This window comes from Stomoxys calcitrans, chromosome 2 (assembly GCF_963082655.1).
Source record: "Stomoxys calcitrans chromosome 2, idStoCalc2.1, whole genome shotgun sequence".
Classification (NCBI taxonomy): domain Eukaryota; kingdom Metazoa; phylum Arthropoda; class Insecta; order Diptera; family Muscidae; genus Stomoxys; species Stomoxys calcitrans.
Window position 1 is genome coordinate 11,835,555 of NC_081553.1, and position 12,162 is coordinate 11,847,716.

Here is a 12,162-nt window from a genome sequence, read left to right on the forward strand (position 1 = left end):
CTAATGCTGGCTACATTTCTGAGGTATTTTGCCATGTTAAAACTTCTCTACCAAGTGGTGTTGCTATACGGCACGCCGTTCGGACTCGGCATAAAAAAGGAGGCCCCTTATCATTGAGCTTAAACTTTAATCCGACTGCACTCATTGATATGAGAGAAGTGTCCCCTGTTCCTTAATGGAATGTTCATGGGAAATTTAATAGCAGTTGTAGTCCCAGTATATGTGCGAAATTTCGTAAAAATCCGATCGGACTAAGATATAGCTCTCATATATATGGCCTTTAAGGCTGTAGAAGCCACAGTTTTAGTCCGATCTTTACATATTTAAGCGTGAGGTATTCTATTTAACGTCCCAGCACGTGCGCAAAATATTATACAAATCGGTTTAGATTCAGATATAGCCCCGATATATATTTTTCATCCTTTATGACCCATTTGACGTCTCAATACGTGTGCAAAATTTCATTAAAACGAGTCAGATTTAGATATATCGCTCATATATATATTAAAACTACTACGTAGACGCGGCCTTTTGCCTTTATTTCTGGTTTATTTATTTATTTTTAATTTTTATACCCTCCACCATAGGATGGGGGTATACTAATTTCGTTTGTAAAACCTCGAAATATGTTTCTGTTTGTAACACCTCGAAATATGTATCCGAGACCCCATAAAGTATATATATTCTTGATCGTCATGTCATTTTAATTCGATCCAGCCATGTCCGTCCGTCTGTCTGTCGAAAGCACGCTAACTTTCGAAGGAGTAAAGCTAGCCGCTTTACTCCTTCGAAAGTTAGCGTCCATGTTTCGATATAGGTGTCATATAAACCGATCTTGGGTCTTGACTTCTTGAGCCTCTAGAAGGCGCAATTCTTATCCGATTTTATTGAAATTTTGCACGACGTGTTTTGTTATGATATCCAACAACTGTGGCAAGTATGGTTAAATCGGTCCATAACCTGATATGGCTGTCATATAAACCGATATTGGGTCTTGACTTCTTGAGCCACTAGAGTGTGCAATTATTATCCGATTTGGCTGAGGTGTTTTATTATGACTTCCAACAACTGTGATGAGGATGGTTCAAATCGGTTCATAACCTGATATAGCTGTCATATAAACCGATCTTGGGTCTTGACTTCTTGAGCCTCTAGAGGTCGCAATTCTTATCCGATTTGAATGAATTTTGGCACTAAGTGTTTTGTTATGATATCCAACAACTGTGTCAAGTATGGTTCAAATCGGTTCATAACCTGATATAGCTGCCATATAAACCGATCTGGGATCTTGACTTCTTGAGGATTCTCTCATGACCATCAACATACGTGTTTATTATGGTCTGAATCGGTCTATAGCCCGATACAGCTCCCATATAAATCGATCTCTCTATTTTACTTTTTGTTTCTTTTATCTTGTTTTGCCTAAGAAGAGATGCCGGGAAAAGAACTCGACAAATGTGATCCATGGTGGAGGGTATATAAGATTCGGCCCGGCCGAACTTAGCACGCTTTTACAGGTTTGATTTAATTTGCTGGATGATCGGAGATGCAAATGGCTAGGGAAAGCCAAAGATAGCAAAAAACTTCAAAAATTAAAAATTCGGCAGAGCCCGGTCAGAATTCGAACTTGCGACCACGGATAAACGGCGAGAGCCATTGACGTTGTCTTAGCGTTCGAAGCCATCAATACAACTTCTAACAGATGAACAAAATCATGTGTAGTATGGAAGAAGTATAATTTGTCACAGAAAAAATGTCTGTCATTACACAAAAATACATGCATTGGAAAAAGTACAGCTAATAAGCAGGGTTGTCGAGCTTGGTTAATGTGGTAATTGTATCATAGATGCGTTTTCGCTATTAATACGATTCTAATACAACATACCTACGCACGGCCTTTGAAGCCATCACACCTAAACTTAACTCGCTTTTATTTCAAATGACATTATCTCATTTATAGTGGAATGTTTTAGCCTTAAGTAAAACCCTTTAATTCGTTAGTATCAGTACTTGTATTTAAATTTTATTTAGTTTTGGGCGCTGGTTTTCTTAGATTTTTCTATATATAAATATGGACAAGTTTTAATAGCGACTCATACGAATGCACTTCCATATATAGACGAATATACTTCAGTGCACGTATAATTCATTAAAGAAACTTGTTGAATACTATATGTATTGATAATGCTATTATAATAATTCTTGTTACACATGAGCGTTTGATATTCTCCTCTGGCAAACATGAACTATTTTTTCTTGTATTTATTATTACAATTTTTATAACTTTTTTTTTGGATTTTTTTATTTGCCTTAATTTTTTTTTAGATTTTTTTCTCTTGTTTTTTGTTCTCGTGTGTCATAGTCGCAACTTGATGTCCTCCAACATGCGAAAGACCTTAATGAATTTCTTCTCGATTGTCTGCATCATTTGGTCAATGTCGTTTCGAACTATTGCCACCTCCATGGCTGCATTGTTGTATGAAGAGCCATCTCGTCCCGAGCCACATTGCGTCGATTGTGGATTGTTCTCGTACCAACAGGCCATGCCATCGATATAATCGTCAACCAGTTCCGGTGCCACAGAGTCCTCCATGAAGGATATGTCGCGTCGTTTAACAAATGAATTCATCAGCAATTGCAGGAAATCACAATTCCAGTTGTTCTGTTGGAAATAGAAATACTGCAGCTTCTTCAGACCATCGAAGATGGTGAATTTAAGAGTGAACAAAGAGTTCGAGGAGATGTCCAGGGTTTCCAGATGGTTTTGTTTCTTGAATATCCCCTCGTCGAGATCATGCAAACCGGTGGAACTCAGATTCAAGCGCACCAATTCGGTGTAACGGCGAAATGGATTGCCCTGTAATGCAGCCAGAGGGTTGACGGACAAATCCAAGGAAGTCACATTCGAGGCATAGGTGATGTGTGGCAAATCTCTTAGGGAATTGTTTCTCAGCTCCAGTTCCTTTATGATGCCATTCACTGTCAGCTTACGCATATCGCAATTATTGGCCACCAAGGTATCCAAATCGGGTATGCTTATGGTCAAGTCCTGGAAGATATTATCCGAAATATCCAGAAAGGCAATGCGCTCTTGAAATTTATACAATTCCGATTTGAAGGCTTTGAAGAGATTTCCCGCCAAAGAAATGCGTGTTAAATTAGCGTTCATATCGAATATACCACGCGGTAGGGCACTGAAGCGATTGCGAGCCAAATTAATATCCGTAATCTTGCGCAGCGGAACAAAAACTCCCATGGGCAAATGCTGCAGCCTGTTGCCCTCCAAAGAAAGCTCTTTGAGCTCTTTCAATGCCTGGAAACTGTTGTTGTGCAGCGTCTCCAGCTGATTGTAGTGAAGCCTTAGCACGTTGAGGTTGTCGGCACCCAAAAAGATATTCTTTGGTATATCTTTCAGCAGATTGTAGCCCAGCGATAGGGACATCAAATTACTGGCTCCTTCGAATTGGGGCTTCTCAAATGCCTCCACTGAGCAATTGTCCATGTGAAGGATTTGCAGGTTGGGAAAGGTATCAAACATTAGATGCGGTATCTTGGCAATGCTGGAGTTCACAAATGTCAATGCGATTTGCTTTTCCACGGCACTTTGAGACATGATCACATAGTCACTTCGATCGATGTTGATGTCCGAGCAAATGCCATTTTGGCAATGGTCCTGCATCCAGACCCTTCTGAGTTGTCCCCCTTGAATGCTGCCGACTCGTAGGGACACAACCGCAAGGCCAATCCATAAGTGCCAAAGTGTTGTCATAGTGAGTGCTGCAATTGACGCGCTTGTTCTTTAGTTGAATATATATCATCTGCAATGGGAAGGAAACAATCAAAATTTTAATAAATGACATGTCTTCAATTTCAACAAGTATTTGGTGTGTATATTACGGGGAGAAAGAAGGCTGCCGGAGACGACGGATTGCTGTCAAAATTGTTTAAGACTAAAAGACACACATTTGAAGATCGTTGAAGATGATTAAGTTACATAGTTTCATAAATTTCGTTGTTTTCATGTTTTATACATTTTTGAATTCGTTTTCGAGTTACATACAAACATCTGAAATTTGCATATAAATATATGATATTTTTTAAATTTTGAACTTTAATTTGAAGAAAAATCCTTGAATAAATACCCTTCAAATTGTGTAAGCCTTGATATATGATGTCCCAAAAAACTTTCTGATTGATTTTCTGTAGTTGCAGTAATTTTGTTAAAGTTGAGTTAGGTAACGATAGAGCAGTACAACGTTACCCACATTCCGACGAAGATTAAGAGAAGAAATATAGTTGGATGCCCTACTGTCCCCAATCCACACCATCGCTCTCCGCTGAACTCGGTCAAGTAGCTCCTAGGATGAACTTGGAGCTCCAGCCCATAAATGAGAGCTATATTTCATCCTCGGCCTGATGTAGGTAGTACTCGTGTAGACATTAAGAAGATCAAAAGAGGTGAAATACTTGCTGCACCGCTTAAGAAAGCCCAAACACTTGAATGCTTCTTTCGACACTGCGACTACGTGTTTTGACCAACGGACATTACACTGTATCTTCATGCCCAGAACATCAAATGCATCTGATTGCTCAATGTCTATGCCGTCAATAGATATTGACGATTGTAGTGGGTCAGTGAATCGTTTGTGGGACCAGAAACAGCACAGCGTCTTCTATGCGTTGGAGTCCAACAAACAAATCCTTGGAGATCGTCTCATCCATAATTCGCCTCATGTCCTCAATTTTTTGTATACTGGGCCTATGGTCGAATGAATATGAATGACACAGACTACTGTCATCGGCAAATGAGTGGACTGGATTCGAAGTCTGACCCAATAGTTCGTCAATGAAAACCAGAAAAAGGGAAGGAGAAAGGACAGAGCCTTGTTGCATACCTGCGGTCATTGTATACTCGTCGGATGAGAACCCATCTGCAACACGTATAGGGCAATCTCTGAGAAAGCTAGACATAAAGCGAACGAAGTTATTACCCAAAAGAACTAGCTTTGATATAAGTGCACCATGCACGACCACCGTAGCACAGAGGTTAGCATGTCCGCCTAATACGCTGAACGCCTGGGTTCGAATCCTGGCGAGACCATCAGAAAAAATTTTCAACGGTGGTTTTCCCCTCCTAATGCTGGCAACATTTGTGAGGTACTATGCCATGTAAAACTTCTCTCCAAAGAGGTGTCGCACTGCGGCACGCCGTTCGGACTCGGCTATAAAAAGGAGGCCCCCCATCATTGATTTTAAACTTGAATTTAACTGCACTCATTGATATGTGAGAAGTTTGCCCCTGTTCCTTAGTGGAATGTTCATGGGCAAAATTTGCATTTTTGCACCACGCACGACCCTATCAAATGCCTTGGGATATCAAGAGCCACAACTTTACACTCTTGGAGGCCACTGTGGCGCAGAGGTTAGCATGGCCGCCAATGACGCCGAACGCCTGGGTTTAAATTTTGTCGTGAACATCAGAAAAAAACTTTCAGAGGTGGTTATCCCCTTACTATTGCTGGCACATTTCTGAGGTATCCTCTCATGTTAAATCTACTTTACCAAGTGGCGTCGCTATGCGGTGCCACATGCCACACTGCACGCGTAACAATGGGCTTATTGAGAGGCGAGTTCGGTGAACATTTTATTACACATTCGGGATCGGTAAATTGGCCGCCTAGATCGTGCGATTTAACGCCTTTAGGCTAGACTTGTGGGGCTTTATTACAGGTCATGTCTATACAGACCTGTATTTGAGCTGCAGTCACGGTCAACATTTGGATGAAATAATTTTCAAACATTAAATTATATTAACCATACTATCGATTCAGATAAAAATTTCATGCATTTTTCTGAATTTGATTTTTTTATTTTTTTTGAAAAACTTTCCAATATATCTTAAAAAATTACCCTTTTTTATATAAAAATTGAAAGTGTTGCGGTTTGTTTTCAGTTTGATTGTATGTAACCTATTGACACAAAACCGCCTGAACCGATTTGAATCAAATTTTCACAGATGATAGAGTCCGACCCCCTGATGGATAAGGAGCACCTCATTTCTTGATGTTGGAGCGGACCTTCTAGAGCGGACCCGTCCCCTGACCCCAATTTTTGAAGATGCCATATCTCGGAGATTGGTGGACTGATTTAATCAAAATTTGGTTTGCACGCATATGGTAACCCAAAAACACGAAATTAGTACGAAACTGGGTGAACGCTCCACCCCAAACTGGGGAAACGCCCCATCCCAAAACCACCCAATCGGACATGTTTACCGATTGGAACAACATAGGTATCAATTGAAAGGTATTTAGGCGTAGTGTAGAACTTGATATAACAATTTTACCCTAAGTGTCGGGGGCCCGCCCCACCCCCAAAAACCGCCTAAATTTTACCGCTTTTATGTTTACCGTGTAGGGCAATATGGGTATCAATTTATAGGTAATTAAAAGTAGAATAAGAATCTTATATAAATATTTGGATCAAGTATCAGGGAGGCTGAGGTATGACATCCAGCGAACTGCTCAAATGCAAACAGCATGCCTATGTCAAGGGAAGGTCGGTGGAGACTGCCCTGCAAGAGGTTGTGCATAAAATAGAAGAATCCTTTGATGCCAAAACGTACACACTGGCGGTATGCATTGACATCGAGGGGGCTTTTACCAATGTGCGGAACAACACACTGATCCAATCGTTAGAGCAGTACCGGGTGGACCCGGTCCTTAAAGACTGGATAAACCATATGCTAAGGAACAGGTGGATAAATTGTGTGTCTCATGGCATAAATATAAGGGAGAAAGTGGCACAGAGCACGCCACAGGGGGGCATTTTATCGCAACTCCTATGGGTGGCCACCATAAATGACCTATTACGGATGCTGACTGAGGGTGGGATTTAAATCCGCTTGCTATGCAGACGATGTTATAGTACTTCTAAGGGGTAAGGATCCGAACGAGCTATGCAGAAGGGCCGAAAAGGACTTGCATATGGCATATGACAGGGCTAGACCCAGAGGTCTCAATGTTAATTCAGAGAAGACTAAAGTATGCCTGTTCACGAGGAAGACAAAGGTGGGTCAATTTAACGCACCACGTTTCCTCAATAAGACGATTTCCATATCTGACAAGGTCAAATACTTAGGTGTGATCTTGGACAGGAAACTAAATATTAAGTGTCACATTCAGCAGCGTACTGAGAAGGCTCACAGATGTTGGGCACTATGAATCCTAGGAAAGTCCACTAGATATACAGGAGCGTGATTAGACCAATACATACTTACGCCTCAGTAGTTTGGTAGACTGCTATGGAGAAAAAGTGCAACTTGCGGACCATAGAACAGGTTAAGAGAACATGTTGTCTTGACATAGGCGGAGGACCACGCCCACTAGAGCACTGGAGACTATTCTAGATATCCGAACCCATTGACATACAGATTAAGTGTGAGGCAGCCACTGCGGCTATGAGACTTAAGGCGATGGGAGAATGGATTGAGGATGGAAGCAACTCATACCATCGCGATATAATTGAGGCGACGAAAGGAAACCTGGAAGGCAGGGAAGAGGTTTCCGATCGGATACCTGAGATGAACCTTAAAGTCGAGTGCGAGGCACTTCTGCCATCGACACAGTCTTGGATTGACGGAGCCCTAGTATTGCTATCTGGAAGATCATGTTACACGGATGGATCAAAGCTAGAGGACAGAGTGGGCCTGGGGGTTTACATTGAGAACTCAGGGACTGAGATCTGTTTTAGACTGCCTGACCAAAATACGGCCCTGCGGGCGGAGATTCGGTCGTGATCGACGAATGCGTGAAGTGGTGTGGTGCTAACGCACGTCGAGTGTGAACATCTTTACTGACAGTAAAATTGCCATAAGGGGCATTAACAACCAGGACGGTAAGGTCACGAACAGTCTTGCAGTGTAAGAAGGAGATTAACGCCCTCTCTGAGGATGGGAAAATCCGCACCCTTTGGGTGCCGGTCCATAACGGAGTAATGGGAAATGAAAGGACTGACAATTTGACAGTGGAGGCCAGAGGACTGCAGTCAATATACTTAGTTAACACGAAGCCTTTCGGGTCGACGCAGTCCGACTTAAGGGAGTGGGCGATGAATGCGCATGCAACATTGTGGAACAGCGAAACGGTCGGTTGAACGGCGAAAATCCTATGGGGCGATCTAGATCGTGAGAAGACGAAAGGAAGCAAGAAGGAGGTCAGTTTAGCTATTGGTATAACATAGGACTACGAGCTCACTTATGTAAAATCGGTGCGGCAAGTGCGTGCATGTGTAGGGCATGCAGGGAAGAAAATGAGACGTTGGTGCATTTCCTTTGTCATTGCCCGGCTTTCGCGTCCAACAGATACCGGTACTTAGGTGGTGACACAATATCAGACATGAACTTAGGGGAGTGGTATTGAAAACAATTAAGGATTTTGTAAGTAGCACGGAACTCCTAACTTAAAATTGTCTTTTTAGAGATTGCAAATGCAAATTTTGCCCATGAACATTCCACTAAGGAACAGGGGCTATCTTCTCACATATCAATGAGTGCAGTCGGATTCAAGTTTAAGCTCAATGATAGGGGACCTCCTCTTTATAGCCGAGTTCGAACAGCGTGCCGCAGTGCGACACCTCTTTGGAGAGAAGTTTTACACGACATAGTGCCTCACAAATGTTGCCAGCATCAGGAGGGGAAACCACCCCTGAAATTTTTTTTCTGGTGGTCTCGCCAGGATTCGAACCCAGGCGTTCAGCATCATAGGCAGACATGCTTACCTCTGCGCTACGGCGACCTCCACCTCTTTTTAAAGGTTACTTTATAGTTTTTAGAGCGCACAACAAGCCGATTACTGGCGTAGGTTTATGTCCATAGTGGCATGGGGCGGATTAATATCTGCACCCTCTTTTCAACCTAACCTAACTATCAGGGAGGCTGACCCACACCAAAAACCACCCCCAACGGGACATGTAGGCGGATCGGGACGTATAGAATGGAAACGAAATTTACTTGATAGTAGAATACGAAACTTATTTATTCCCCGGTGAGTCGCCCCACACCAAATTTGTGCCCCAAATGGACATGTAAAAAGGGACAATGTGGAACTTAAACGAAAGATATTTGAGAGTAAAATACCAAACATATATAAAAATGCGGGTCAATTGCCTGCGGTCGCCCTACCCCATGTTTATTCCACAAGTGGACATTTAGTGAATGATATTTGAGAGTTAAATACGAATATAAATAATTTTCAAATTTGGACCATGCTGAAAGGGGGCCGCAAACACTTAAGGGTGTAGTGCATCTCACCGGGCCATCTAGTCTTTTAATTAGAGTTGAAATATTATTTTATGAAGATTTGACTATGGAAAAAGGACATTTCATTTATAGAAACAGAAAAACCAACGAATTGAGGATAGTTCTTTAAAAAAAGAACTTCTGGAAAAAGGAATAATTGGGAGGAAATAGAAGTAGGGATCCTTATCATTGAGCTTAAGCTTGACTTGGGAAGCACTGATTGATATGTGAGAAGTTTGCATTTTTTTGCTCTATTAGTATCACTCTATATTAAATTATAGGATGGAGAATAATTCCATTGAAATGTAAAAATTCACTGGGGCAAATATTATTTTTATAAAGAATTGTCCAAATGAGACGCAGAAAGCAGTTTTTCGTTCTGTTATTAAATTTTAATGCACAGCACTCGAATGGTCAAAAGATGCTATTTTTTTCTATATATTTATATTTTTTTTTTATTTTTTTTTATATTTTTTTTATATATTTTTTTATATTTTTTTTTATATTTTTTTATATTTTTTTTATATTTTTTTTTTTATATATTTTTATATATATATATTTTTTTTTAATTTTTTTATATTCTTTTAAATTTTTTTTTTCTATTTTTTTCTTTAGACTTAGATTAACTTCCTTTAACAATACTGTAAATTGTAATCATAAAGCTACTATTCTAAAATAGATCTCAGAGTTTTGTAAGTTCACTTTTCCCGAGTGGTAAGTTATTGAATTTTAACTGACATTATTTTTTACGATAACCACTGGCTGTTTCCTGCGTCTCATGTGGACAACTCTCCAATTTTGTTTTTTCATATATACAGAGTAGTATTTTTCTATCAGTTTTTAGTATCCGGTATAGTTTCTTTTTTTTTTTTTTGTTTAATTAATTTCCATTTATGTCTACTCCGGCATACATTTATGTAACATTCGACATCGTTAATTTTGATACTCGTTCCGTAGTTCCTTTAGATTTCGATTTCTAATTGAGTTTCACAATCACACAACAACAAAGTAAAAATCTCGCACCCGAAGTTGAACTAGCACTGTTCGAAATGCACAAGATTTTGCATTTGCATCCGGTACAAATGATATACAATATGATGGGTATTTTGTCTCAATGCTGGATTTTTGTTTTGTGCCTTAGTGGGGGGCACTAACGCGTTTGACAGCGGCAAACCGCGTCTCCGACGTGATCTCTACGACCTTTGTTACTCAACTACGGCCATCGCATTGGTGACCAGTTACACAGCATCATCGTAATTTTAGGCAATCACTTTCAACCTATTCCCCCATTCCATGGAATGAATGCTCAATTAGTTTTAATTATTTAATGGTGATCATTCTAGCTTGGGTGATGGGCTGACCCGCCATCAATTCACCCACAAAAAATATGATAAAGTTAAAAATAACTAAATATAACATATTAGATCTTTTGCCGCCAATTCTTTAACCTCAAACTTAGGTAGTGCTCAGGGTAATATAGATGGTGTTCAGAGTTGCTTAGATAAAATGGTGTCAACAGTTGAAACGGTGTCAACAGGTGAAACAGATCTGGTAGCGATAACCGAACTGCTCTACGTGCACTGAATTATGCACTCAATATTTTTGAGTTTTATTATGAAACAAGGTTAAAAATAGACATTTTGACAGTCGACTTAAAATGGCCTTTATTCATTGTATTTATCGCTTTTTATACCCTCCACCATAGGATGGGGTATACTAATTTCGTCATTCTGTATGTAACTCCTCGAAATATTCCTCTGAGACCCCATAAAGTATATATATTCTTGATCGTCTTTTAACTTTACTTTAATTGGCAATGACAGAATATTTGTTGCACTAGTCGAACGTAGAATAGCGTTCCAAGCGCCTCGATCTTCTGCGCTCATTCTAAAATCTCTGACACCAAGTTTCGAGGTGTCTCCCACCACTTGATCTTTCCATCGGGCTTTTAGTTTTCCCGGTTTGCGTGTACCAGCGTGTTTGCCTTCAAAAAACTTCTTTGCTGGAGCTTCTTCATCCATTCAGACAACATGACCTAGCCAACGCAGCCGTTGTATTTTTTGCAAGGCTTTTTGAGAGTTGAATCCATCCATTTCGTCTTATCTCCATTTACTGCCAAACCCATTTTCACTGACTCTCTTTCGATTCTTTCAAAGACTGCAGTTACAACTTTCGGTAACCCATCTATGATATCGATGTCGTCGGCATATGCGAGTAGCATGTGTTCTCTTGTGATTAGTGTGCCATATCTATTCACATCTGCATCTCGTATAATCTACTCCAGCAGGATATTAAAGAGATCACACGATAGGCTGTCTTCTTGTCTGAAACCTCGTTTGGTATTAAATGGTTCAGAGAGATTCTTTCCTATTCATACTGAGGAACGCGTATCAGCAAGTGTCATCCTGCAGAGTCTTATTAATTTTGCAGGGATGGCTTGAAATACCTATGATTGTAAAGGAGTATCGAAGGCGGCTTTGCAATCAACAAAGAGATGGTAGGTGTTGATTTATCCTTCTCTGGTCTTTTCCAGGATTTGGCGCAGTGTGAATATCTGGTCCAGGGTGGATTTACCAGGTCTAAAGTCGCATTGATAGGGCCCAATTATCTCATTGACTTTTGGTTTTAATCTTTCACACAGTACGCTCGAGAGTATCTTGTATGCTATGGGGAGGAGACTTATTCCTCTGTAGTTGGCACATTCCACCTTGTCTCCTTTCATGTGTACGGGACATAGTATGCTGAGGTTCCAATCATCGGGTATGCGTTCTTCTAACATGGTCGGTAAATATGTTCGATAAAGGAATGTTTTGGGGAGTGAGGTGTTCGCCCAAACACTTAGCCCTGAAAATATATCAGCATCT

At 40.5% G+C, this 12,162-nt stretch overlaps 2 protein-coding genes across 6 annotated transcripts in view; one reads left to right on the forward strand and one right to left on the reverse strand.

Annotated features, from left to right (window-relative positions):
• Window positions 1–12,162, forward strand: part of LOC106080611 (M-phase inducer phosphatase) — a 549,197-nt gene that overhangs the window by 65,407 nt on the left and 471,628 nt on the right. The window lies entirely within an intron of this gene.
• On the reverse strand, window positions 1,994–10,535 carry LOC106080638 (carboxypeptidase N subunit 2). Of its 5 annotated transcripts, XM_013242064.2 has the most exons (3): window positions 10,210–10,530; window positions 3,898–4,066; window positions 1,994–3,818 (listed from the first exon to the last, which is right to left on the reverse strand). In XM_013242064.2, exon 3 carries the CDS (start codon window positions 3,767–3,769, stop codon window positions 2,357–2,359), a length of 1,413 nt encoding a protein of 470 aa, XP_013097518.2. In that variant the 5' UTR covers window positions 3,770–3,818; window positions 3,898–4,066; window positions 10,210–10,530; the 3' UTR covers window positions 1,994–2,356. The 5 variants fall into 5 exon arrangements, 4 of the variants coding, with proteins under 4 accessions (XP_013097518.2, XP_013097522.2, XP_013097519.2 ...); XM_013242068.2 differs by lacking the exon at window positions 3,898–4,066 and having other exon boundaries at window positions 10,322–10,530; XM_013242065.2 differs by lacking the exon at window positions 3,898–4,066.